Source organism: Triturus cristatus, chromosome 7 (assembly GCF_964204655.1).
Source record: "Triturus cristatus chromosome 7, aTriCri1.1, whole genome shotgun sequence".
Taxonomy (NCBI): domain Eukaryota; kingdom Metazoa; phylum Chordata; class Amphibia; order Caudata; family Salamandridae; genus Triturus; species Triturus cristatus.
In genome coordinates, this window is record NC_140590.1 from 1,862,746,282 (window position 1) to 1,862,772,582 (window position 26,301).

General features: G+C 49.1%; 1 protein-coding gene across 3 annotated transcripts in view; it reads right to left on the reverse strand.

Annotated features, from left to right (window-relative positions):
* Window positions 1–26,301, reverse strand: part of LOC146813512 (uncharacterized) — a 451,939-nt gene that overhangs the window by 383,056 nt on the left and 42,582 nt on the right. For all 3 annotated transcript variants that reach the window (XM_085620293.1, XM_085620295.1, XM_085620294.1), the window contains exon 3: window positions 6,631–6,741. In XM_085620293.1, the coding sequence (XP_085476419.1) occupies window positions 6,631–6,741 (111 nt within the window). The remainder of the gene's footprint in view (window positions 1–6,630; window positions 6,742–26,301) is intronic.

Sequence of the window (26,301 nt, forward strand, 5' to 3'; positions counted from 1 at the left end):
CAGGTTGTGTTGTCTGTTTGTATTAGCACTGATTCTCCCTGGGTCAAGGGCAGAAATGACTTGAGAGCAAGATAAATTGCCATCAACTCCAACCTGTTGATGTGCCAAGTTCTTTGCTGTGCTGACCATCTTCCTTTTACGGAGAGATCTTCCAAATGTGCACCCCATCCCTCTAATGAGGCGTCTGTCGTGATTGTCCTGTCCGGCGGCACCGACAGAAAAGACATGCCTTCTGTGAGGTTGGCTGGATTTGTCCACCATGCGAGCGCTGACCTCATTTGATCTGTGACACGTACCATATCGTGGAACGAACCCGTGACTTGACGCCACTGAACGTCCAGTGCTTCCTGAATAGGACGTGTTCTCAGCCTGCAATGAGGAACTAAGGCAATGGAGGATGACGCCATCCCCAGAAACGATTTTAACAATCTCACAGAAACTGACTCTTTTGATCTGATTAACACCACCAGCCGTAGTATCTTTTGCAGACGCTCTTGGGAAAGAAACGCTCTTGCGGATACCGTTTCCAGAGTTGCTCCCAGAAAATCCCTTTGTTGAGCAGGATGAGGTTGGGATTTTGCTGCATTTATCGACAGACCTAGTGAGCGAAACACGTTCTGGCACAGAAGTATGTGTTGTTCTAGGTGAGTGCTTGACTGGGATTTTAGGAGAAAATCGTCCAGATATGGAAAAATCTGCACTCCCTGAAGTCGCAGAAATGCTATCACTGGAGCTAGTACCTTCGTGAACACACGAGGGGCCGAGCGCAGACCAAACGGCAACACCTTGAATTGGTAATCGTGTTGACCCACTCGAAAACGCAGGAACCTTCGATGCCTTTGTAATATTGGAATATGAAAATAGGCATCCTGGAGATCTATAGTTGCCATGAAATCTTCCTGCGAGAGTAGACGCAAGATGTCTACTAGCGTCATCATACGAAAGGATTGGCTCTTTAGGTATTTGTTTAGTGCCCTTAAATCGAGGATGGGCCTCCACTCCCCGTTCTTCTTTGTGATTAGAAAGAAACAGGAATAAAAACCCTTTCCCCTTTGCGATACTGGCACCATTTCTACAGCTCCCTTCTGCTGTAGAAGTCGAACTTGATGTAAAAGTTCTTTCATGTGAGCAGGTGGTGGTCCGGAAGGTGGTGTGGAAGGAGGGAATTTGGTGAATTCTAAGGCGTGTCCTTTCTTCACAATGTCCAAAACCCAATGGTCCCTTGTGATGGAGGACCATTGAGAAAAGAACAGAGATTCGACCTCAAACCATGCATGTCGGAAAGAGTCACTGTCTCTTAGATGCGTTTCCTCTGTATGAGGATTTCCCTCTATACGACTTAGAAGCCTGCTGTCGGGACGATTGCTGTTGCTGGGTATTGGAATATCGGTTGGATCCTTGATTACAGGGTCTGTATTGATTATTACCCCTTCGAAAATTGGAGGAGGAGGAGGTGCCGCGTCCGCGTGCACCACGAAAATTCTGCCTTTGAAATTGAAGGTTTCCTAAAGATCTAGCTGTCTCAGTGTCCTTCTTTATGGATTGAAGTGCCTCATCAACGTGAGTTCCAAACAACGCTTCGCCGTCATAAGCCATGTTAAGAATCATGGATTGTACTTCCTGACGAAAGGATGTCGATTTTAACCATCCTTGCCTGCGCAGAACAGCCGCTCCGGCAAGCTGACGGAATCCCGTGCAGGCGATGTCTACTGCACAATCAATTATCTCCGTCGATGCTGCTTCTCCTTCTTGAAGCAACTTCATTGCTTCCCCCTTAGAAGGCTCCGGTAACTGTTGCAGTACTTCTGAAATGTCAGCCCACACCTGTCGGTCATAGCGACCCAATATGGCCAAGGCATTAGCTGCTCTTACCACAGTGGAGGCCATAGAAGAGAACTTACGCCCTATGGCATCCATTCGACGTCCGTCACGGTCCGGTGGTGCGGTGACAGTCGACGTCGGATTCTTTGCCTTACGTTGCGCTGCCTGCGTAACGACTGATTCAGGTTTAGCCTGTCCCGTGAGGCATGCTGGGGTTCCTATTAGTGCCTTATATTTTTTCTCTAATCGAGGCACCTGTGCCGGCAAGGTATTCGGTGCTTGCATCAACTTCTTGCCTTCCTCCCAAATAAATTCCACAATAGGAATAGCATGAGTCTGTTTAAACGGCTGACTTTTGAAATCATAGAGGAAACAATCTTCCTCTCTGCGCTCAGTTGTTAGTTTAAAACGTTGCGCCGCCCTCTCCATTAATTGATGGAAATTTGCTATGTCCACTGGAGGTGAATCCCCTGTGACTATCTGAGAGGGGGATGGTGTCTGTACTTGGTAATTGTCCCACTCCGCCATATCCTCATCATCGTCATCCACATCCCCATCATCATCTGGGAGTTCACCCTCTTCTGTTTCTTCCTGCGGAGGCTGATATTGAGGCAACAACCTCTCTGGGACCTGTCTTGGTGGTGCAGACGGCAGCAGAGGTACAGGATTCTCTATTGGTATCTGTGGTATAGTTGGAACCACAGGAGTTGACGGGACCTCAGAACCTTGTGGAGGTAGCGGAAAGCGTGGATTATAGTCATCCAACATGCGTTGGAGATTAGTTATAAGCGACAAAGGAAGAGTCGCCTTTGGCGGTTTCGCAGGTACCTGCTGTATGTACACTGGATCTTCATCCTCACTGCTGTCCTGGCATTTAATTATAAGGTCAGATGGGCTTTGCGCCGTTCCAAAGGACTCCGGCAGACCCTCAGACTCCTGATCAGAATCCGTAGCAAATAAAGGCGATGGAGGCTGCGCCTCTGAAAGCGATGCTGAAGATGCGTGAGGTAGCTGTTCCCTCCTTGACTCTGGGGCAGACGCTACTTTTTTCAACTTTATCCTTATGAAAGAACCTGCCGTTGACTGCTGTATGGTAGACACTGTGGATGTCTTCGGAGAAGGCCTCGTCGACGGAGCTGTCGTAAATGGAACGATTGTCGACGGAATATGCGTCGGTGAACCTTGCGCCTTTGAAATCGACGTCGGTGAACCTTGCGCCTTTGAAATCGACGTCGACGGAACCGCCGTCGACGGAACCGTCGTCGACGGAATCGTCGTCGACGGAGTTGTCGTCGTCGAGGTCTTGGTCGACGAAGTCGCCGTCGACGATCCCGTCGACGGGATCTTTTTCTCACGACGTGCGGTAGAAAATCTGAGGTGAGAAGCTCTGAGGAGAAGGTTCTAGAGAGGAGCTGGCGCCTGATTGGCCGTAGTTTGGACTAACATAATGACAGAGATAGACTACGAATGTCTTTTTTTTCTCTTTCCATGTATCTCTATGGAAATTTCATATAGGGACATTTTTGATGTTATTACTTACTTATATCTCTGTTTTATATGATTACTTATGTATATGTATATATATATATATATATTATGGCTCTATATATTGCTATATTATTTACCGTGGGACTCCCACTCCGACGACGGGGAATATTCAAGCATGTGAATCTATGGAAGACACCCCAATACTGGAGAAAAACACCATATCACCAACCAAACTCACTCCAAGGGAAACACACGGGACCTTTTCCTCGCAACAGTCCAAAACCTGCACAACCAGCCCCAACCACACTCTTGGGCTGATCACCGTGCCATTCCTTATACAACATTTGTCCGTGAAGGTTCTGTCCCGGACAAGGTGGATTCTTGTTTTGCGCCGTTCCTTCGGTGTGGCTGGAGAACTGTAGTTGGACTGTGAAGAACTATGTTAAACAAATTTACAGGCAGCACAGCCCTACTTTTCGTTGGAATGAAAGGTGTAGGTTTTCTCATAGTTTGTTTTTTTGTAGTAACTCATACTGGTAAATTGCAGAGTCTTGCAGTTAACAGTGTTTTGTAAGTTAATTGCTGCCTCTTCGTTTTCAGCACAGTATTATCTTGAGTAAAGTAGGTGTGAATGGGGACTGTGAGTGAGAATGGAGTAGGCATATTTTGTTTACATTGACATTTAATCCTGTCTGCAGTGAGGTGTTTATTAGAGTATGGTACCTCAGAAATGATGTACCCCCACGCCACTGCCCCACTCCGCCAAACTCGACTGCCACCAGATTAGGAGTTTTCTCCTGGTGCGGCGGGCAGTCTCACGGCAGTGCTGTGCTAAGGGTCATATGTGAGACTTAGCAAGGCAGTGCCGTGGGAGCACCAAAGCCCGTTCCTGCCTCCATGTGCCCCCTACATGCATCCTCAGGCCTTGAGGCAACACCCTAATATGCTTGAAAGTGCTGTACCTCCAGCATATTGCGAGCCTATGACCACCATGCCACGTCCGAGGGATCACGGATCCCCGGCCAATGGCGGTCCGACTGCCAAACTCATTATAGGGAGGTCGGACCGCCAGTGCGGCGGTTGCAGCACTGCTACCATGGGTTTGGCAGTCCATCGGATCGTCAAACTCAAACAGACCCTTTGTGGTTTCCCAATTTCCAGCAACAGATTTCAGTAAGAAGTAATATTAGGATCGATTTACTGAGTAAAATATTTAATTTTTCGCAGAAAATAGATCTTTGTTTACTTTAGGGAGACAATGTCCATTCTTCATACCAAGAGCAGTCAATCTAAAGGATTTTTTCTCACACATGAGTTAGCCATTAATGTAATGTATAAATAAGGTATACTCTTGAGACAGCAGAGAGTTCAAAACATGTTTGGGGAGTCTATTTCTGTCAGGAATTCGATCCAGCGCATTAAATTAGAGTAGACAACATCTATGCATTCCCTTCTCGCCAATCATGTGGTTCTCAAGGACTAGGATCAACAGAGCTGAGAGTAGACAAGATACCAGGTGAATTGGAGGCCAGTCCATGATTACCTCTGAAGTTTCATATTTCTAACAGTAATTCTTAGTAGCACTGGTCCTGCCCAATGGTGATAATCCATGGCATATTGTGGGCAGCCATGGAGACAAAAGCATAAATGTAATCATTTTGAATGGGGGGGGGGGGGGGAAGAGTCATTTTAATGTACATAAATGAATGAATCAGCATTTCTAGAGCGCATGGTTACCCGGGGGCATCCCAGGGCCTCCGGGTACATGTACATCTAAAACTGCGACAAATGTCTTCGCTCACGCTGGCGTTCTGGATAAGGTGACTCCTCATGCATTTGAATATTCTGCATTTACACTTTCTCGCGCACCATTCACCGCTTTCACAAACCGCCATGTGCAACTCTTCTTTGAGTATCATGTTCCACCGTCAAACAACCCATTGTCATGCAGGTCATAAAAAGAAGGCTTAATTTATTCCACTATTATTTAAATGCTCTCACTTATTGCGCACCATAGTTCAGTATTTAAATTTCAGGAGGGCATTATCTTACAAATAATTCCTCCGTAAACAAGATTAATTTGACCCGACTGAAATGGCAATGAATACTTGGGAATGCTTTTCAAACAACATTAAGGCCCTTAAAAGGCCCAGAGCCATCTTCTTCACCAGGCGCTCCGTCTTTTCTGCAGTTACTAGAGGGTAGTTGATGGTTTTCTAAGAACTTTCACTCTATACACCTGTAAACCAATTTCTGATCTTTTCCTGTGCATTGAAATTCAACCTGGCCATAGAGTCGGCCAAATGCACCACTCAGGTAGGATATTTTCCCTCAGCTCCTCCGGCACAATCAGCAATTCTTTCTTAAGCACAATTTCACTTTCATACAAAAGCCCTACATTAATAATCATGTATGTTTCTCTTTCTACACGATACACACCACCCTTCAAGGGTCAGACAATAGACATACGTTCACAAACGTTACAGAAGACCTGATTACACCTTACAACACTTAGTCTCAAATCCTCAGGAATGCAACCATTCATTGTTTTTTGCGCAATCACTATAACATAATGATATTCCTCCTCACTCTTCTTTTATTTCCTTCCTCACAGGTAATCTCGAAAAACACTCCACGAACACATTCTTATTCCATGGTATGTACTCTACTCCAATGTACCATTCTTACGTTCTCAAAACCAGCAAGAAATTCCAGAAGACACTCTTTCAGCACTTTTAGCGGTGAAGAATAAAACAATTGCTAGCATTCGCACCAAGAATTTTATATTCTATGAAGGACACGGAGGAGAGGATTATGCAGTCTTTTTCTTCACTGTTTATTTTTACAGAAGTCAATGAAAAACATCTAAACATTTTAATAAACCACATTTTCAATAATGCCATGGAACAGTCCATCAACCATAGAGACTATAGCTCTATATATGGAATCCCACACACGAGCATTTCCTGTCTCTTTGCCTTGAATGAACATTGTCCATGTAATCCGAATTTAAGTCAATCAAAGAACTTGCAGAAACAGTAAACAAGTCATTATGCCAGACCCAAAAGGAGTCCATGTAAACGAAGGATTCACAGCATGCCTTCCGAACTTGCTCACATATGGCTGATGTTTACCTCAATACCAACTCATTTACCTTAGAACCAAAATCACGAGAGGTGAAGATGATACTAAACATATCCCCAATTTTACTCTGCCAGGAAGGGCAAAGAGCACAGAAGTGATGCATGTTTGTCTGTGCAGATCATACCCTGCCCCACCTCCATCAGAGAGTAGATGAAACATTTCTAATCTTTCACTCACTCTGTTGATGGTTGTTGTGATTTCTTCTGTCCATGTCCTGGTCATCCTCTTGGCTTAGACCTTTCTTTACTTGTTCGCTTAATGAAAACACAGAAGCAGCGATCATAGGGCCTGAGGTAAAAATAAGGTATGTTAGTGAACTACAATTCATTGTATGTTTGTTTTCATGCCAAAAGTTATAGTGCAGTACAAATACAAATACCTACTAAATATTAGACGTATCTGCTTAAAAACCTAGAAATAAACACCATATCACCAACCAAACTCACTCCAAGGGAAACACACGGGACCTTTTCCTCGCAACAGTCCAAAACCTGCACAACCAGCCCCCACCACACTCTTGGGCTGATCACAAGCGGGTGATTAATCACCTTTCTGCTCTGCCCCTGAGACAGAAACAATTACTTCGTAATAACCATGATAACCAAACATATCAGGGTGGGTAATAAATAATCATAAATATAATATATACAATGGGTGGGCTAATCCCCGCCTAAGTTTCCTTAATAGAATTGAAAATTCTTGGGGCGAATGCTAGCAAATTTTGTATTCTATTACAAGACAGGAGGCTTCAGATTATTGCTAGTTTAACGCTTTACCAATACAACAGAAGCAATGTTGCCCACAGGTTTATAGTAGAATTGCTTAAAAGTAGAATCAGATGACCCATCAGCTGCTTTCATAATACGCTGTAAACTGGTGCCTGCCTTAAGCAACAACAGCACAGAGATCGCCCTACTCACCACCACAGATAACATCCGTACCCTCCTGGACCAAAGCCACTCCGCAGTCCTCATCCTTCTCGACCTATCAGCGGCCTTCGACACCGTCTCCCACCGCACACTAGTCACCAGACTACACGACGCAGGCATACAAGGAACATCCCTGAACTGGATCCGATCATTCCTCACCGGAAGAAGCCAAATGATCAGACTCCCACCCTTCCTCTCTGACCCCACAAAAATCACCTGTGGAGTCCCACAGGGTTCATCCCTGAGCCCCACCCTCTTCAACATCTACATGACCCCCCCCCCCCCCCCCCCCCCGGCAGCCATCGTCCGGCAACACGGCTTCAACATCGTATCCTACGCCGACGACACCCAGCTCATCCTCTCCCTCACCAAAGCCCCACCACTGCCAAACTCAACTTCCAGAAAGGAATGAAAGACGTCACAGTCTGGATGACCAACAGCGGCCTGAAGCTCAACGCCGAGAAGACAGAAGTCCTTGTCCTCAGTACCACCCCTTCTGCATGGGACAGCACCTGGTAGCCGACTGCCCACGAAAGCCCACCTACCCCTTCAGATCAAGCCAAGAACTTCGGCATCGTACTCAACTCATCACTCACCATGAACCGACAGGTCAATGCCGTCACCTCCAGCTGCTTCAACACCCTCCGCATCCTCCGCAAGACCTTCAAGTGGATCCCCCCTGAGTCAAGGAAGATAGTCACCCACACACTCATCACCAGCAGACTGGACTATGGAAACGCATGCTACGCCGGCATCAACAAGTCCCTACTCCACAAACTCTAGACAATACAGAACACCGCCGCCAGACTCGTCCTCGGCATCCCCCGACACAAACACATCAGTCAACACCTACGAAGTCTCCACTGGCTCCCCGTGGAGAAAAGAGTCTCTTTCAAAATCCTCACTCACGCCTACAAATGCCTACACAATAATGAAACCAAATACCTCAACGACAGAATCAACTTCCACGTAACCAAAAGAAACCTCCGATCTTCCAACCTTGCACTGGCCGAAACTCTGCGCATCCACAGAGCCAGAGCAGGCAGAAGATCCTTCTCTCACATTGCAGCCAAGACCTGGAACGAGCTACCGGCAGACATCAGACGCGGCCCCTCCCTGAACGCCTTCAGGAAGACCCTCACGACCTGACTCTTCGGCTAAACAGATCTGCAGACCCCCCCCCCCCCCCCAGCACCTTGAGACCCTCACGGATGATTAGTGTACTTATAATTCCCTGATTGATTGATATAAGATTTGGAAGCCATAGCGCCCCTCACAGAATGGGCCCCAAACAACCCAGTGTCAATACCAGCTTCTTATATTATATATCTGAGCCATCTGGCAATAGTAGCAGAGGTAACTGGTTTAAACGATTTTTGCAAAGCAATTAACAGTCGGGAACAACCAACTGGGTACAATCTTCATAGGCTTTCAGGCATTTTACCACACACGATTTACCATTTGCAGGAAATGCATGATAGTCAATGGAACGTGTAAATGTCTTTCTCCTTGCAGAAATTGTAAAAAAAAAAAAACCTTCCGGCGAAAAAACTCTACCTGTTAAATCCAGGAATCTGATCTGATATCGGAGATTCGACGGCAAGCAGACAAAGGAGCATAGCTAATGTCGCGGACAATTGTTTTCTAGATAGTTCCACATTATGAGGCCAATTATCAAATAAAGTTAAAATCTTAGAAACATCCCATATATCTGAGTACTAAGCCTTTGGAGGGTTCGCCACACGTATACCTTTGAGGAGTTTACATACCACCGGGTGCATACCTACCAGTCTACCGTCTATCTGCGCATGTCAAGCAGAGATAGCCGATCTGAAATGATTAACCGGCCTGTAAGATAGCCCCTCCGAAAAAAATGTAGATAAGAAATTCACAACTTGTGAGAGGTCTGCCTCCACAGGATTCACCTGTTTCTCCAGGCACCAACCCAACCATGCTCGCCATGCTGAGGAGTATCACTTCCTGGTAGAGCTAGCCCAGGCTTGTTGGATGAAACTTGAAGCCTCCTTTGAAATTCCTGGCAACAACCATTGTTGCCTGAAAGCCTCCAGGCCATCAGGGACAACTGTCCCGCTAGAACTAGCGGGTCCAATTCTCCCTGAGGGCCCTGGAGCATCGTCCGAGACCAAGGAAGGAGAAGAGGGAAGTCGCATGTCAGTTCCAGATGTACTGGGAACCAAGGTTGCACTTTCCAAACTGGTGTGATTAAAATAACTTGTGCCTGCTGAAGGACTATCTGGTTCGCTACTCTGGGAATCAGAATGAACAGGGGGAATGCATAATTCAGTGATCTCGACCAGTCCTGTGTGAACACATCCGTGGCTTTCGCCAGAGGATCCGGCCTCCAACTGAAAAAGGACTCTAGTTGGCGATTGGGCCTGGAGGAAAACAGATCTATCTTGAGAGGATCCCAAACTGCTTGAATCGTTTGAAACAGCGAGGGATGGAGCTTCCAGTCGCTGTAATCCCTCAAGTGACGGGAATTCCAATCCGCTTTTGCACTGTCTTGCCCCGAAAGGTATACCGCTATCACCGTTATTTGGTGAGCCAGGCAATAATGCATGTAAGGAAAGGTTTTCCCCAAAAGGACTTTTAGGCTCAAGAGGGGGGAAAAAACAAAAATTAAAGAGAAGTGACCTCTTTGACGGCCTATATTTCTTTCTGTTCCTGGCAAATACTCTGATTAAATTTTAATGAACATGCGCACCTACAGTGATGACCTCCAAAATACAATGTATACACACACACAATTATTTACTTTTTATCTTTGTTTATTTTTTGTTTGGTAAGCAAAAGCATTTTTTTGTATCAAAAAAGTGATTATAGACATTTCATCTGAAATGAAATGTCTATAATCACTTTTTTGATACAAAAAAATGCTTTTGCTTACCAAACAAAAAATAAACAAAGATAAAAAGTAAATAATTGTGTGTGTATACATTGTATTTTGGAGGTCATCACTGTAGGTGCGCATGTTCATTAAAATTTAATCAGAGTATTTGCCAGGAACAGAAAGAAATATAGGCCGTCAAAGGAGCCAGGCAATAATGCCAGAAATCCTTGGCGATCCCAGCCAACATTGGTGATCTCATCCCCAATAACTTGTTTATGTACCTCACCGCTGACACGTTGTCCAGCCTCAGAAGGATGCAACAAGACACCTTCTTGGGTGAGAGTAATCGGATTGCAAAAGATCCCGCCAGGAGCTGAGACAGTTGATGTGTAATGCTAATTCCTGGAGAGATCATCTGCCCCCTGTGGCTATCTCCCCCCCCAGCCCCACCGGCTGGCATCTGACTATCATCACCTCCGGGCAAGAGCCAAATATCGCTCGGACGTTCCAAGCATCTACGTGGGCTAACCACCATTTTAGTTCCTCCCTCACCTTCTCCGTAAGGGGAACCTGGTAGGAAAGACCCTCTGCAAGTGCTGAATCTTTAAACGCTGCAGGGCCCGGTAGCGCAATGGGCCCCGAAATATCGCTTGAATTGCGGACGGTAGAGGTCCTACCAGGCAAGCAATGGCTCACAGCGACATTACTTACTCGGTTAATGCTACCTTTAACTCTTTCTTCAAATCTCTCAACTTGGACTTGGGCAATTGAAGTTGAGCCATCTAAGAGTTGATTACAGAGCCTAGAAACTCTATCGACTGAGTCAGACACAGGATAGACTCAGTTGAGTTGCTCACGAAATCTAGATTCTCCAAAAGCTGCACCGTCATCTGAAGGTGCTGAGATACTAGAGACACGGACGGTGCCAGGATGAGTATGTCATCCAGATAAATTATTATTCGAATACCCTGCTCTTTGAGAAGAGCGGTCACCGGCTTTATCAGCTTGGTGAAGCACCAAAGAGCCGAGGAAAGATTGAAAGGAAGGACCAAGTATTCCAACCATCGGTCCCGCCACCGGAACTGTAAAAAGCGCAGATGGGGAGGAAAGATCGGTAACATTAGATAGGCATTTGTGAAGTCCAATCGGACCATCCAATCGCCCTGCCTCAAAATGTCTGTCAGTAAATGGATCCCTTCCATTTTGAAGTGTCTCTAGAGGATGAGGTGATTGAATTCTTTCAGGTTTAATACCAGTCTGTGGCCACCACTCCTTTTCTGTACTAGAAAGACATTGCTGCAGAAGCCCTCGGTCCTGTTGTCGCAATAAGCTACCGTGTGCTTCTCCAGCGAGTCTGTTATTTCGGGCTCTATAAACATTTCGTCTTGTTGGGAAAAAAACTGCCAAGCCATGTCTTGGTTCAGACTGATTCGCATATGGCCATGTGTGAACTGTGGTGGCGGAGTGAGCTAAAGAATGATGATGGATTAAACCCAGATCAGTTGACTGGGGGTGAGTGCTTGCTATGTTCAACACTCCGTCCATCATCCCCTTTGGTTTTGCTTTGTTCGCCCTAAGTTGGCAGGGTATGCCCACATGTGGGTCAGTTGCTCACTTTGCCACTGGATTCAAGCTACCCAGGCTGATGACGGTTGATTAGACAGAAACCGGTCCCAGGATGCTTGTTTCCGGTCCAGGGAAGGCATGGCTTGGCAGTTCGGGCTGGACTGTTCCCATGCGGCACAGGGTCAGACTGATTTGCATATGGCCATGTCTGAACTGGGGTGGTGGAGTGAGCTGAAGAATGAGGATGGATTAAACCCAGATCAGTTGACAGGGGGTGAGTGTTTGATTTGCTCAAACGCTCCGTCCATCATCCCCTTTGGTATCGCTTTGTTCGCCCTAAGTTGGCAGGGGATGCCCAGACGTGGGTCCCTTGCTCACTTTGCCACCGGATTCAAGATAGCCTAGCTGATGAGTTATAAACCAGAAACCGGTCCCAAGATGCTTGTTTCCGGTCCAGGGAAGACATGGCTTGGCAGTTCGGGCTGGACTGTTCCCATGCGGCACAGGGTCAGACTGATTTGCATATGGCCATGTCTGAACTGGGGTGGTGGAGTGAGCTGAAGAATGATGATGGATTAAACCCTGGTCAGTTGACAGGGGGTGAGTGTTTGATTTGCTCAAACGCTCCGTCCATCATCCCCTTTGGTATCGCTTTGTTCGCCCTAAGTTGGCAGGGGATGCCCAGACGTGGGTCCCTTGCTCACTTTGCCACCGGATTCAAGATAGCCTAGCTGATGAGTTATAAACCAGAAACCGGTCCCAAGATGCTTGTTTCCGGTCCAGGGAAGACATGGCTTGGCAGTTCGGGCTGGACTGTTCCCATGAGGCACAGGGTCAGACTGATTTGCATATGGCCATGTCTGAACTGGGGTGGCGGAGTGAGCTAAAGAATGATGATGGATTAAACCCTGGTCAGTTGACTGGGGGTGAGTGTTTGATTTGCTCAAACGCTCCGTCCATCATCCCCTTTGGTATCGCTTTGCTAATGTTGCTATAGCGATCCTTCTTCTAGGAAAGCCTGCAGCTGCTAACGTTGCCATAGCAATCTTCCTCTAGGAATGCCTGACCTGCTAACGTTGCTACAGCGATCCTTCTTCTAGGAATGCCCAAGCTGCTAAAGCGATCCTTCTTCTAGGAATGCCTGCAGCTGCTAACGTTGCTACAGCGATCCTCCTTCTAGGAATGCCTGCAGCTTCTAAAGCGATCCTTCTTCTAGGAATGCCTGCAGCAGCTAACGTTGCTATAGCGATCCTTGTTCTAGGAATGCTTGCAGCTGCTAATGCTGCAATACCAATCCTTCTTCTAGTAATGCCTGCAGCTGCTAATGTTGCTATAGCGATCCTTTTTCTAGGAATGCCTGACCTTCTAACGTTGCTACAGCGATCCTTCTTCTAGGAATGCCTGCAGCTGCTAATGTTTCTATAGCGATCCTTCTTCTAGGAATGCCTGCAGCTGCTAACGTTGCTATAGCGATCCTTCTTCTAGCAATGCCTGCAGCTGCTAACGTTGCTATAGCGATACTTCTTGTAGGAATGCCTGCAGCTTCTAACGTTGCTATAGCGATCCTTCTTCAAGGAATGCCTGCAGCTGCTAACGTTGCAATAACAATCCTTCTTCTAGTAATGCCTGCAGCTGCTAACGTTGCTATAGCGATCCTTCTTCCAGGAATGCCTGCAGCTGCTAACGTTGCTATAGCGATCCTTCTTCTAGGAATGCCGGCAGCTGCCAATGTTGCTATAGCGATCCTTTGTCTAGTAATGTCTGCAACTGCCAATGTTGCTACAACGATCCTTCTTCTAGGAATGCCTGAGCTGCTAACGTTGCTATTGCGATCCTTCTTCTAGGAATGCCGGAGCTGCTGATGTTGCTATAGCGATCCTTCTTCTAGGAATGCCTGACCTTCTAACGTTTTTTTTTTTTTTTTTAGCAGAGTTTTATATAGCCCGAACTTGACCCGAATCCAATCAGGTATCAGAGCGCTTTACATAGCACCAGTTACGTTACATGAGGACACACATTAATTTTTTTGTTAGGCACGGGGAGATTAAGTGATTTGCCCAGAATCACAGGAGGTTTAGCGTCGTTACCGAGACTCAAACCCAGTTCCCCCAGGTCCGAGGTCGAGCGCCCTAACCATTAGGCCAACTCCTCTCCCCACCTTGCCCATTTAAGAGTGACCAGGGGAAGAAGTGTAAGCTTGAGAAGCTGGAAATCTTCGGAAGCTCTTACAGTGTTTCTGGGCAGGGAGCAAAAGTAGCTGAACACCAATGTGAATTATTTAACAACCTTATCATGTAACACATAGGGAGGAGAGAGCAGAGGCTAGAGGTTGCCCATACAGAAGAAGGCAAGCCTGGGAAATGTATAGTGATGTCAGCCCTGGCAAGCAAGCGTCACTCTACACACAGGCCTGGTTGTTAGATGTCACTCCAATCAGCAAGACCAGGGGAATCACTCACACAAACAGAATATGGGCTACATAGCACTGGTAAACTCACCCCCACTAACCGCTTGCACTTCTGAACTCCTGCAAGAGTCCCTTTGCATCAGCTCCCGTGATTTGCAGCAGACACCAGCTACAACGCCTACTCTCATCGTGTATATGAACTCAAGCAACGCCAGCGGCTACAACTATCACCCGCTTCTTAGTACAATAGACTCCACTTGAGGCTACAACACATGTTGTGGACAAGGCAGATCTGATGCCACAGCACCCCAGCCTCTTGATGTGCAGAATCAGTACAGAAAATAGACTGTGGTGGTAAATCAGCAGACTGGGCAATATGGGGTCCTGGAAGTCAACGCAGTGAGTCGCAGGGTGACTTCATCTCTCTGTGACAGGATTTCGAGTCACAGGGCCAAAGAACACACACCCTAGGCAGGGAGGATAGAAACAGGATGCTGTGGCAAAGATTTGTGAGAGGTGCCCTGCAATCACTGCAGTGGGAAGAGAGAGGATTCGGGGTGTAGGCGGGCCGTGTTTTATGCTGCTTTTCACCTATTTGGTGCGACCTACCTGCTTTCACTTTGTAGACCCTGACTTGCTGTCCGGTTCCTCACCTGTCCTTCGTGTTTTCATCCGCCGTCTTCAGCTCCGAACATCTCTCAGGGGCGGAAAGGAGACGAGCCCCCTGATTCAATCACATCTCAGAATTATCAGAGTCTGCTTCCTCACCTCTGTGAATATTTCATAGGAACCATTTTGGCTGAGGTATTACTTATGCCAGTGCATCAATCACAGAGGATCACCTGCTCAAATGTCTCGAGGGGAATAAGCCTCTCCCCACTCCTGGGGGAAAGGATTCGGAATGCGCAATAGTAGACTGGACATTAGAAAGATGTATCCAGGCTACAAGGTCACAAATCATCAAAAAGATGCTTCACTCAATACAGAGGAAAGGGAACTTGGACCCACGTTGCTAAAGCGATCCTTCTTCTAGGAATGCCTGCAGCTGCTAACGTTGCTATAGCGATCCTTCTTCTAGGAATGCCTGCAGCTGCTAACGTTGCTAAAGGGATCCTTCTTCTAGTAATGCCTGAGCTGCTAATGCTGTAATAGCGATCCTTCTTCTAGTAATGCCTGAGCTGCTAACGCTGCTACAGCGATCCTTCTCCTAGTAATGCCTGAGCTGCCAACGCTGCTATAGCGATCCTTCTTCTAGTAATGGCTGAGCTGCTAACGCTGCTGTAGCAATCCTTCTTCTAGGAATGCCTGCAGCTGCTAATGTTGCTATGGTGATCCTTCTTCCAGGAATGCCTGCAACTGCTAATGTTGCTATAGCGATCCTTCTTCCAGGAATGCATGCAGCTGCTAATGTTGCTATAGCGATCCTTCATCTAGGAATGCCTGCAGCTGCTAACGCTGCTATAGTGATCCTTCATCTAGGAATGACTGCAGCTGCTAATGATGCTACAGCGTCCTACATCTAGGAACGCCTGCAGCTGCTAATGCTGCTATAGCGAACCTTCTTCTAGGAATGCCTGAGCTCCTAATGCTGCTATAGTGATCCTACTTCCAGGAATGCCTGCAACTGTTAATGTTGTTATAGCGACCCTTCTTCTAGGAATGCCTGAGCTGCTAACGCTGCTGTAGCAATCCTTCTTCTAGGAATGCCTGCAGCTGCTAATGTTGCTATGGTGATCCTTCTTCCAGGAATGCCTGCAGCTGCTAATGTTGCTATAGCGATCCTTCTTCCAGGAATGCTTGAAGCTGCTAACGTTGCTATAGCGATCCTTCTTCAAGGAATGCCTGCAGCTGCCAACGTTGCTATAGCAATCCTTCTTCTAGTAATGCCTGCAGCTGCTAATGTTGCTACAGCGATCCTTCTTCTAGGAATGCCTGCAGCTGCTAATGTTGCTATAGCGATCTTTCTTCTAAGAATGCCTGCAGCTGCTAACGTTGCTATAGCAACCTTCCTCTAAGAATGCCTGATCTGCTAACGTTGTTACAGCGATCCTTCTTCTAGGAACGCCTGAGCTGCTAAAGCGATCCTTCTCCTAGGAATGCCTGCAGCTGCTAACGTTGCTATAGAGATCCATCTTCTAGGAATGCCTGAGCTGCCAAAGCGATCCTTCTTCTAGGAATGCCTGCAGTTGCTAATGTTGCTATGGTGATCCTTCCTCCAGGAATGCCTGCAGCTGTTAATGTTGCTATAGCGCCATAAAGTACAGACACTGGGGAGTGATATGATTGGAAGTTTCAATGAGACTTGCGACGTGGAAGTGAGATGAGCCCATCGCGAGGTGGGAAAAATGTTTGAGCGATGGGGTTTTGGACATTGTGACCCTCCCTTTCAGGTGATGCTATCAGCAAATAAGGGTAGCAGGATCAATCCGGGCGATGCACAGTTTCAATGTTTACAAGACTGTCTTTGAGGCTGGGGAGAAGTGCGACGGCTCTCGGACTTCTTCCCACCTACACGCAAGTACTGTTGATGGGATTGAAGCACTCTGCTATGTTGGGGTGGCGGGTAGTTGGGGATCCGTCTGGCAGGGGAGCAGGGAGGGGGGTGGTTTTTCATTAGTAGATTTTCGGACTTTTGTGTTTTGTTTTTGGTTTTTATTGTTCATCAGTCACCTTGAGTTGGTAATGGGAATACACCCACATGGGACACGTTTATCGACTAGAAATATTAAGGAAATGTCAGATGCACCACAAGATTGGACCATGACACATATCTGCTCACACACAAATCGCAAACAATACCATGACAAATGCGAGTTTGCAACTGGATGATCGCCATGCCCCGGGCAGCCCATTGACCGTGATATCGTGGAATGTGAACGGCCTGGGCAATAAAATTAAGAGGGGGTTGGTGTTACAACACCTTAAGAGGCACACTCCATCAGTGGCTCTCCTACAGGAGACCCTTTTAGTAGGCACGGCCGTCAAGGCGCTTGATAGATGGGGTTTTAAAATGATAGCACATTCAGAGTTCACAGCTGGTTCCAGAGGAGCTGGGATCCTCCTCCGTAAGAGCTGTCACTTGGGGGTGACCGGGAAGTGGACAGACGACCAGGGACGTTTTGCTGCGATCGCCGGGCAATGGGAGGGGCACAACTTCAATTTTGTCACGGTATACATCCCCCCGGCATTGCACTCACTTGCTTTCCCGGCTCTGGAGAGTTTCCTGCTGGTCTTACCACATGGAGAACTGATACTAGGGGGCGACTTCAAAACCACATTGGACGATGAGTGGGATAGGCAACCCCGAGAGGGCAGGGTGTAGTTTCATCGCCCTTACGTGACTTCATAGACGCAATGGGACTACTGGATAGCTGGCGCATGCGACACCCCACAGAACGTCAATACACACATCACTCTAGCGCGCACAACAGTCTCTCGCATATAGACTACTTCCTTACCTCCCCTGCCTGCATTGATAAACTACAGGTGATCAAACACCTTCCCAGGGGTATATCTGATCACTCGCCAATGTTGCTAACTTACTCCTCATGCCTATTAGGTAGGAGACGTACTTTCCCCGATACATCCCGGGTACATGAAGGTCCCTGGCGTGCGAAAGGCCCTACATAAAACTACGAAACATTACTTTCAAGAAAACATAGTCTGTTTCCTCACCCATTGTCCTCTGGGAGGCCTATAAAACGGTGCTGCGCGGACAGGCCATTGCAGTAATTACAGCCCACAAACGTGACTCGGCACACCAGGTGGTGGAGCTCGAGGAAGCAGTGGCCAAGGCAGAAAAAGAGCACACCAGAGACCCCACCGACGCACACACACCCACACTAAACCTCGCTAAACAAACATAGAGACCATCTATGGGAGGCAGCCCGGACACGTCTTACGAAAACACAACATACAGTATATGAGATGGGGGACAAAGCGGGCAAATTGCTAGTGTGGCTAGACAAAAAAGAGAAAGCCAACCCCTGGGTGGCGTGGCTACGTTTGACCACTGGAGAGGTTGTGACAAATCCTGACGACATAGTGATGACTTCGGAAGACGCGCTGGCACTGGAGGCGTATCTTTCGATAGAGGAGGTCGCCCTGGCCGTTAAAAGCCTCCAGTCAGGGAAAGCATTGGGTCCGAACGGGATTCCGGTGGAGTTGTACAAGTGGGAGACGGGTACGGTAGTTCCGCGCCTGCTGAGAATGTATGAAGCCAGTCTGGAGGAGGGCATACTTCCCCGTGATCAAAGGGTCGCGACACTGGTAGCAATACTAAAACCCGGGAAGCCCCCTCATGAGTGTACCTCCTACAGACCAATCTCACTCCTCAACGTGGAAGACAAAATTTTAGCAAAGGTGCTAGCGACCCGTATACAGCCTCATTTACAGGCACTCATTCACCCTGACCAATCAGGCTTTATGCCAGGGCGAAACACGGCAATGAATATTAGACGATTGCACGGCATACTGGCCAGTGGGCTCTACATCCATGAGGATGCAGTTATTATCTCGCTAGATGCAAGTATGGCATTTGACCGAGTGGAGTGGTCCTTCCTCTTTGCAGTGCTTGCGCGTTTGGGTTTCGGGCCCATATTTTGTGCATGGGTGCGTTTGCTGTATACGGAACCTCTGGCGCAGGTGGCGGTGAACGGACGTCTGTCAGGAGACTTTGCGCTGGCAAAGGGGAATAGACAAGGGTGCCCTCTCTCCCCACTACTGTTCGCCTTGGTGCTGGAACCGTTGGCGGCATGGAAAAGGCAGGACCCATTTATAACAGGCCTAAAGTGGACGGAGAGCTGGGACGACCGTATCTCGCTATATGCGGACGATATCTTGGTATACCTGACGCGACCGGAGCGGTCCATAGGTAGCCTACTGGACATTTGTGAATCCTATGGTAGACTATCCGGTTACTTGATCAACTGGGCGAAATCAGTGCTTTACGTCTTACATGGACCCACACCACAGCTACCCAGAGGAGTGATGATATTGGTGGCGGAGGATGGTTTCAAATACCTCGGCATTAACATCACACCTGATCCAGCACTATTCTTTGAACGCAACCTACTTCCGCCCCTTAGAAGACTACGAAGCGATGTCAATTTCCGCTGACGTTGCTAGGGAGAGCAGCTTTGTTCAAAATGATGGCTCTCCCTCGATTCCTTTATGCACTACAAAACACGCCCATACCGATCCCAGACTCCTACTTTAAATCAGTGGAGGCGGAGGTGGGCTGTCTGCTGTGGGAGGGTAAGCCTCACCGCATAGCTCTCTGTAAACTGGTGCGGAGTTGGTACGATGGTGGAATCGCCCTGCCCAACATACGTCTATACTATTGGGCCTCCCAGCTCATTATAATTAATCAATGGCTACACGCACCGCAAGACGACCCGGCTCTACGAATGGATAGGCACATGATGGGGTTGAAGGGAGTCCTCCAAGCCTTGTACGATAAATCCCTGAAAAATAAGCTAACGGGCCCCACAGCACACACCATACAGATATGGTACACAGAGCAGCGCGGGCTGGGTTGGGAGGGGGTGATCACTCAGCAGACGCCGCTGTGGAAACGGGGTGGGGTGATCCCGTTTGAGCAGTTGCAGACAAGTATCAGATGGAACGAACGGAGTGTTTCAGATTTCTGCAAATACAGCATGCACTAAGGAAAGCCATACCTAGGGGGACCGCCCTACCTGAATCCTCCCCACTTGAGGATCGTTTGCTCACAGACCACCTAGTCAAGAAAGCTATATTGTTGACATATCGTAAACTGGTGAACCATCAAAGAGACCCCACAGGGATCTTTAAAAGGAAATAGGAGGCAGAGGTGGGGGAAATGGACGAACAAGAGTGGCAGGAGGCGCTGGCGTCCCCGCGGGAGGTGGCGATCCCATCCAAACTAAAGCTGGTACAACTTAAAATACTACACCAGATATACTACACTAGATCCACACTTCATAAAATAGGGAGGGCTGATACTCTGTTCTGCCTACGAGGGTGCGGCCTCCAGGGCACCTTCTATCATACCATATGGGACTGCCCTGACATCACTAGATACTGGAGGGAGGTTATGGCAACGGTCTCCCTTGTTACCGGTCACGATGTCCCCCCTGAGCCGCGGATGTGTTTACTGAATGTGTGGGACGCTACCGATCTTAACCACGCCGACCAAACCTGGGTGGCCATGGGACTAGCATTAGCAAAGAGGAATATTGCACAACACTGGGGGGGGGCGCAGTCAACCCCTCCCATGCGTGGTGGTGTCGTGACCTAGATGGCGCCATGATTGCGGAAAAGGTGGTATGTAGTAACAGGGGTTGCCCTCGGAAATGGCAGCGGGTTTGGGGAAAATGGAACACATTCAGGGGTAATATATGTGAACCCCCTCTGCCGGACTCAGAGTCAGACCTGAGCGAATAGAAGATGGGCATCATTACACTATAAGGGATGGTGGAACCAGGGAATGGGAAAAGCTCTACGATGCTACGTAAAATGTATGTAAAAGTGGCGTATAACTGCATAATAATACTATTACGAATGTTACAACTTGAACAATCTGATTGCAAACTATGTCTTGAGAGTGAAGACTGTATTGACAAAAGGTGTACAATTACTGTTAATAAAAATTGTTTACAAAAAAAAAAAAAATGTTGCTATGGCGATCCTTCTTCCAGGAATGCTTAAAGCTGCTAATGTTGCTACAGCGATACTTCTTCTAGGAATGCCTGCAGCTGCTAATGTTGCTATAGCGATCCTTCTTCTAAGAATGCCTGCAGCTGCTAACGTTGCTATAGAGATCCTTCTTCTAGGAATGCCTGAGCTGCTGATGTTGCTACAGCGATCCTTCTTCTAGGAATGCCTGCAGCTGCTAATGCTTCTATAGCAATCCTTCTTCTAGGAATGCCTGAGCTGCTGATGTTGCTACAGCGATCCTTCTTCTAGGAATGCCTGCAGCTGCTAATGTTGCTATAGCGATCCTTCTAGAAATGCCGGCAGCTGCTAACATTGCTATAGCAATCCTTCTTCTAGTAATGCCTGTGTTGGACCTATGTCCTAGGGGTAGCTTGGCTCAGGTCAACAGGCTTACAACTCCCTCTGGCTTCTCATGCTTGCATCCTACCCAGCTTGCAATCTGGCGCAGCCTCACCCAAAAAGGACTCTACACTGATTAAATGTAAAGCTTTATTAAAAAGACTTTAATACCTCTCTTCCTTGTTAGGCTCAGATAATCAATCTCCTATTAACATTTCAGTACATTTCCAAATTAACATTCCCCTATATGTTGAGGCACACGAGGTCTTACAGCACACAAACTTTTCATTCAGTGGTTTCAAAAACAGAAGCTTAACCCCACTACTACTTTCCCTGGGCCGCTGTACAGCACCTGGACACTCTAGGAGGTTTCACAACAACTTATTTAAATAACAACTTTTGATGCCTTTCATTTTAGCCATAGTAACAGTCCTGGCAACTAGAGATTAATAAACATTCCCAACAGTGCATTTCATCACAATATTACTTAGGCTCTAATCTCCTCGAGGTCTGTGTTTGTCCCCTAGGGGACTCGGCTCCCAAGAAAATAAAGTTAGCAGGTATTTCTATGATGCACCCTGAATTCAGCTGTGAGCCTCGTAGAACTCGCTCTCCCCCTCCCCTCTTTACCAGGCCCAGCTTACGGTTCAGTCTCGTTGTCCTCTGCTCCAGGTGTTCTACCAGAACGGGAACTGCGGTCCCCTCACACCGTGAGAGTCGGGTCTGTTCGTTAGGGTGGAATCATTTCCCCTATGGACGGCGAGAACCGGGAACTTCCACAGGTTTCCCCGCCAACTGTTGGAACAGTGCCTTCCCCCCTCCCTTCGCTACTGCTCCTTGACAGCCCGTCACGATGAACTTAAGTGGGGGCCCCGGCTGGTTCTCGTACTTCCCCCTTGAGCGCCAAGGCAATGTGCAGGCTTCCTCACTTTCCTCAGCGAAGGGCGGCGCTTGGGCCGCTCTTCACGTGATCGGAGGACGGCGGCCTCCAGGCCGGGCCCGCCCCCTCACCTCTCCAGCCTGCTTCCTGACGCGACTCTCGTTAGACCTCCAGCGGCCTCGCCGACTCCCGGCCCCTCACCTCTTCAGCCCGCGGGGCACCACAAGTCCATTCAGAGGACCACCGGCCACTCCACCATCACGGGGTGGCGAAGGGGTCCACTTCAGGTAGGGACTTGATGCGAGTATTTTACGGGGCAGTGGGGGGGGGGGGGTTTCTGGCGCTGCACTGTGCTCTACCAGGAAGGCTCCGGGAAGGTTGGACAATATAGCCCAGTCCTCCTACTGCGGGCTGCGTTCCACTCTTCACCCACCAAAGACACAAAGGGGGGGTTAACGGGTGCCGGATCCCACACGGGGACAGTGACAGAGGCCGGATAGACTCTCGGGGCTTGGGCACGATCACCTCTGCTATCTGTCAAAAGGGGGTTGGCCACACCCGGCCAGTCCTGTAATCCCAGGCACAATGGGTTCGGGGAGTAGGTGGCCCCCGGCGTTGTCTCACTCCCAGGTCCAGTGAATCAGGGGTTCAATCTACCTTGAGACCTTCTCTGGTACGGGGATCTCCAAGTCCCGGCTGCGTTCAGGGACCGGTCAGGTGGTTGAGGGTGGTGTCACTGACGAAGATACCCTGGCAAATACTGAGATCTGTCCATTCCTTGTCCAGCGCAGCCACCTCCCCACTCACGTGCCTTACTCCTGACTAGCCTGCTGCCTCACACTAACCTAAAATGGCTGCCCCCCTGCCACCTCTATTTATCACCTTGGGCCTGACTTGCCAGAGGGGCCCAGAAGGTTCCGGAACCTCTCATGGCAGTCATGGCCCAGGTGCAGAGGTGACAGTTGGAGCCACCATTTTGTGCCCCTCACCTTCCTCATCTATTTTCCTCAGAGGAGCACCTTGCGTCTTTCCCTCAGGTGATGTGGAAAAGACACCCAGAACCTCTACATCAGCACCCAATAGTTAGGTAGACAGAAAAAATGAGGAGGGGGGAAAAGGGACAAAAATAATAAAAATGAGGAGGAAACTGCCAAAGGGCTGACAGGTCTAACACGCGTCCCCCCCAGCTGAAAGTGGGGAGAGCTACCCAACCCCTTGGGAGTCCTCTTCACTAAGGCGGAAATACCTGGATAGACCGTCAGCATTGGCGTGGTCCACTCCTGGGCGATGTTCCACCCTAAAGTCCATTCCCTGTAGGGAAATGGACCACCTCAACAGCTTGGGATTCTCGCCCCTCATTTGCATCAGCCACCTGAGGGGCCGGTGGTCGGTCTGAACCAGGAAGTGCGAGCCAAACAGGTATGGCCGCAGCTTCTTCAGAGCCCACACCACCGCAAAAGCCTCCCTCTCAATTGCACTCCACCTCTGTTCCCGGGGGAGTAGTCTCCTGGACAGGAAAACCACCGGTTGATCTAGACCCTCGTCATTGAGTTGCGACAGCACTGCCCCGATACCGTGCTCCGACGCATCTGTCTGGACGATGAACTCCTTAGCGAAGTCAGGGGCCCTGAGAACAGGTGCCGCACACATGGCCTTTTTCAAAGTGTGAAAGGCTTGTTGACATCCCTCGGTCCAGATTACCCATCGAGGGTGCTTTTTGGAAGTGAGCTCAGTCAAGGGGGCTACAATCGTTCCGTATCCCTTGACAAAGCGTCGGTAGTAGCCAGTGAGGCCCAAGAAGGCCCGGACCGCTGTCTGAGTCTTGGGGGGTTCCCAGGCCATGATGGTTTCGATCTTGGCCTGGAGGGGTTGCACCTTGCCCCGACCCACCAAGTGACCGAGGTACACTACCGACCCCTGCCCGATCTGGCACTTACTGGCTTTGATCGTCAGACCTGCCTGCTGCAAAGCCTGAAGAACAGCCTGAAGGTGACACAAATGGTCCTCCCAGCTGTGGCTGAAGACAGCGATGTCATCCAGGTACGCAACTGAAAAGGCTTCCATTCCAGAGAGGACCTGGTTCACCAATCGCTGGAACGTAGCAGGGGCGTTCTTGAGCCCAAAGGGCATCACACAGAACTGGTAGTGACCCTCGGGTGTGGAGAAGGCTGACCTTTCCTTGGCTCCATCCGTCAGGGAAATCTGCCAGTACCCGGATGTAAGGTCAAAGGTACTGAGATATTGGGCAGCTCCCAACCGGTCAATGAGCTCATCCGCCCTCGGGATAGGATGAGCATCTGTCTTAGTCACTGAATTCAGTCCCCTATAATCCACACAGAACCGGAGTTCTGGGGTAGTGCCCGGTGGGGCAGCTTTGGGTACCAGTACCACCGGACTGGACCAGGGACTACTTGAAGGCTCAATCACTCCTAGCTCTAGCATCTTGGTAACTTCCTCATGGATGCTAGCCTTCACCTTATCCGACAGTCGGTAGGACTTGGACTTCACAGGTGGGCTGTCCCCTGTGTCCACGTCATGGGTACACAGATGAGTCCTTCCCGGGATAAGGGAGAACAAGGAAGCAAACTGCTCCAGTACCTGGCGACAGTCCTTCCGTTGTTCAGGAGTTAGTGACGGTGAAAGGATCACTCCCTCCACCGATCCATCCTTCTCTTGGGACGCAAACAGATCGGGAAGAGGTTCACTTTCCTCTTCCTCTGACCCATCAGTCACCATCATTAACGTGACCTCGGGTCTCTCTTGGTGAGGCTTGAGGCGATTAACATGGAGCACCCGATGGGGCTGCCTGGGGGTCTTAAGATCTACCACGTAGGTGACCTTGCCCTTTTTCTCAACCACCTCAAAGGGACCTGACCAGCGATCCTGGAGGGCGCTAAGCTCTCCAGGTTCCATCACCCACACCTTCTGGCCAGGCTCCAGCTCCACCGGGTGAGCGTTTCGGTCATACCATTCCTTCATGACCGTTTGGCTGGCTTCTAGGTTTTCCGAAGCTTGCTTCCACAACCTAGCCATTTGGCTACGAAAGGCCAGCATGTAGCTCACCACATCCGGGGGAAGTTTTCTGGGAGTCTTTTCCCATCCATCCTTCACCAGGCTGAGGGGTCCACGCACGGGATGCCCGTACAACAGCTCGAAGGGGCTGAAGCCCACTCCCTTCTGTGGTACCTCCCTGTACGAGAACAGCAAACAAGGTAGGAGGACGTCCCATTTCCTCCGCAGGCTCTCGGGCAGACTCCAGATCATGCCATTTAAGGTTTTGTTAAACCTTTCCACCAGACCATTGGTCTGGGGGTGATAAGGGGTGGAGAACCGGTAAGTGACTCCACACTCCTTCCACATAGCCCGCATGTATGCCGACATGAAGTTGGTACCTCTGTCCGACACCACTTCCTTGGGGAATCCCATCCGGGTAAAAATTCCCATAAGGGCCCGTGCCACCGCAGGTGCAGTAATGGTCCTCAGAGGGATAGCCTCTGGGTACCGTGTGGCATGATCCACCAGAACCAGGATAAACCTGTGACCGGCCGACGTTGGTGGATCCAATGGCCCGACAATGTCGATGCCCACCCTTTCAAAGGGGGTACCAACGACAGGCAGTGGTTCCAGGGGAGCCTTCAGCTTCACCCCTGTTTTCCCACTAGCTTGGCAGGTTACACACGTCCTACAGAAAGTATCTGACGTAATCCTCATCTGAGGCCAGTAAAAATGAGGGACAAGTCGAGCAAAGGTCTTGTCTTGTCCCAAGTGTCCTGCCAAGGGTATTTCGTGAGCCAGTCCTAATAGGAAGGCTCGGTAACGCTGGGGAACTACCAAGGCCCGGGATGAACCATGCACCGGAGCCTTGGGTTCGCTATACAGGAGTCCATCTTCCCAATATCTGTGGAAGTTCCCCGAATCGTTACCCGCTGCCTGGGCTTCGGCCTGCCGCCGTAAACCCTCAAGGGTAAGGCACTCCTTCTGGGCCCGACAAAACTCTTCCCTAGTAGGTCCTCCCTCCACCTGCCAGTCTGCAGGGGTAGGCAAGCCCTCCAGGGACGTTACATCCCCCTCCGTAGACTCCGGGACCACCTCAGTTGCCCCATCCACCTTTGGAGGGTCAGATGCCGGGGCAGGCTTCCCCCGTCCCAGTCTACCCTTTCCGGCAGCTGGTTGGGCC